At 50.2% G+C, this 2,656-nt stretch overlaps 1 protein-coding gene across 2 annotated transcripts; it reads left to right on the top strand.

The window, feature by feature from the left end:
* The first annotated feature begins 426 nt into the window (after window positions 1-426).
* On the top strand, window positions 427-2,238 carry Sat2 (spermidine/spermine N1-acetyltransferase family member 2). Of its 2 annotated transcripts, XM_029483141.1 has the most exons (7): window positions 427-496; window positions 624-700; window positions 856-907; window positions 1,070-1,153; window positions 1,223-1,324; window positions 1,475-1,515; window positions 1,858-2,238. In XM_029483141.1, exons 2-7 carry the CDS (start codon window positions 635-637, stop codon window positions 2,023-2,025), a joined length of 513 nt encoding a protein of 170 aa, XP_029339001.1. In that variant the 5' UTR covers window positions 427-496; window positions 624-634; the 3' UTR covers window positions 2,026-2,238. The 2 variants fall into 2 exon arrangements, with proteins under 2 accessions (XP_029339001.1, XP_021033351.1); XM_021177692.2 differs by having other exon boundaries at window positions 427-700.
* Window positions 2,239-2,656: the final 418 nt, after the last annotated feature.

Consider the following 2,656-nt stretch of genomic DNA (forward strand, 5'->3'; position numbering starts at 1 on the left):
AAGGGAAGGAGGAAAAGCTGCCAGAGGCATAGCACAGGGCTTCCACTACCAAAGACAGCTACAGGAACCGGTCGGTCGGGGGTCTTGGGCTCCCTCAGGGTCGGGGATGCCCCAGTGATTAGATGGCTAGAGAGTGAAAACTAAAGCTGCTAACTGGAGCGTACTCTAACTAAAGCAGGGTAGGTGAGGACTTTTAAGCCTGAGGTATGTACGATACATACTGGACAGCCCAGGGCTACACGGAGAAACCCTGTCTCGAAAAACCAAAATAAATAAATAAAATAAAAAATAAAAAAATAAAAAATAAACAGGAAGCTTAAGTAGTCCGGCGCGGAGTCCAGTCACTGGACAGCGGGGCGAGGCGGGACCAGGGGTGGGGAAATGGTCTTAACCAGCAAGCTGATTGGCTGCAGGGAGGCCCGGAGGGGGCTCAGAATTTAAGGCCTTTTCTGGCAGAAGAGATCACCAGGCCGGCTAATCCTCCCAGCTGAGACCGGTTGGTGCCAGAATCTTGTCTGGAAGCTTCTAGCATTTCTTCTGCCCCTCGCTCCCAGCACTTTGAGACCAGACCTCCGCGGTTCTGCAAACGGGGGGAGTTGTCTGTGATCTTTGATTTTTGACAGTGAGGCTCAGGATGGCTTCCACGCGAATCCGAGAGGCCAGGGAGAGCGATTGTGGAGACATTATGAGGATGATCCGGGTAAAGACTGCGGTTTGGAAAAACAGTGCGGGGGGGGGGGCCTGGGAGCAGTTTGGCTGGAGTTGGGGAGTCAGAAATGAGGGTGTACCTTTGGACCCTGTTCTCAGAGATCAGGACCTTCCTGCCTTAATGTTGTGTTGGTACCCCTGTTATAGGAACTGGCAGAGTTCGAGAAACTGTCCCATCAGGTGAAGATCAGTGAAGAAGGTGGGTGAGGCTGTGCACCTGGGTTCTGATTGAGCTGGGGGGCAGGTGATGGGGTGGAAGGATGGAGTCCTAGGATCATAACTACTGGACTGGGCTTTACTCCAAGTTCCCGTCCTTCCCCGCCCCTCTCTGCTTTTTTTGTCATACCTCCAATCTCTATAGCTCTGCAAGCAGATGGCTTTGGAGAGAACCCTTTCTTTCACTGTTTGGTGGCAGAGATTATCCCAGCACCTGGGGAGTCACAAGGTAAGGAAGCCTCCAGTTATCCTCCGTGTTTTTCCTCCCAAAAGCCTCACCCTTCTCTCTCATTTTCAGGGTCCCTTGTGGTGGGCTATGGGCTGTACTACTTCATCTATAGCACATGGACGGGACGAAACGTTTATCTGGAAGACATCTATGTGATGCCGCAATATCGGGGTACTGGCTGGGTCTAAGGGTGGACAGAATGCCCACAGACCCAATGAACAGTCCTCAGACCTATTCCCTTACCCCAACCTCAGATTATAGTTTCCTTTAGTACCCTTTCAACTCAAATAACAGTCCTTCCTGTCCCTTTCTCCACTATAGGTCAAGGGATTGGTACCAAAATAATCAAAAAGGTGGCCGAGGTGAGCAAAGGGGTGGGGCTTACAAACTAGTTACCACCCCCAAACGAAAGCCAGCCAGTCAGCCAAACCATCAATCAATCAAGTCAGTCAGTCAGTCAGTCATGTAAGTGGGAGTGTCAAGGTTGAATGAGGAGATGAGAAAGATTCTTCTTTTTATTGTTTGTTGTTCCAGACAGGGTTTCTCTGTGTAGTTCTGATTGTCCTAGAACTTGCTCTGTAGACCAGGCTGGCCTCGAACTCAGAGGTCTGCCGGCCTCTGCAGGAATTAAAGGTGCTGGGATTAAAGGTGTGTGCCAGCCATTATTTTTTGAGCCCTGTGCAGTAAGCGTATGTCTTCTACAGGTCGCCCTGAATAAGGGTTGCTCCCAGTTCCGCCTGGCAGTTCTGGATTGGAACAAGAAGGCCGTGAACTTGTACAAATTTCTAGGGGCTCAAGACCTGACTGAATCGGAAGGCTGGCTCTCCTTTCGATTTGAAGGCGAGGCAATGAAGGAGTTGGCAGGACGCTGACTTACGCCCTCTCTCTCCTGCCTCTTCTTTGGGATCACCATATCAAGTTTTCCTAAGACCATAACCATAGGCACTGACCCAGACAGACGCTCACCCAGAGGCCTCCCAGGGTGCAGACTCCTGAAGTACAGAAAGAGTGGAAGTAAGAGGGAGAAGCCTTCCTAGGAGCCACAAATAAAATACTTGCTTTGCCCTCATGGGTAGAGGATGTGATGCTGCAGCCATTTTGAAACCCTTCTGTTTGAACATTGTTCTGATGAGGGCTGGGACAGCCCAAGAGACAGGGGTACTGGAGGTCTCAAGGACTCTGGGCAACCTAGTCTTGCCTCTAGCCTGTTAGATAGAAAAAAAAAGAACAAGAGGGTATAAGCAATGGTATATCAAGCTTGTCATTCATCTTTGGAACCCAAAGATATTTTAGGACTAATGCGATAAAGGCCGCAGACCTAGCGCTGCCGTCAGCATTTCAGGGGACACTGGGAAGGAGCAGTTGCCTCCCCTTGACTAATCAACCTCTACTAGGTAGGTATGATGCATGGTACTGGGGAGCCGGGAGTATGAAGACCTCCAGCTCAGGGGTTTGGGGGCCCACCTGGGAAAGTGAGACTTGTTTCATTTAAAAAAAAAAAAA

This window comes from Mus caroli, chromosome 11, assembly GCF_900094665.2.
Source record: "Mus caroli chromosome 11, CAROLI_EIJ_v1.1, whole genome shotgun sequence".
Lineage (NCBI taxonomy): Eukaryota > Metazoa > Chordata > Mammalia > Rodentia > Muridae > Mus > Mus caroli.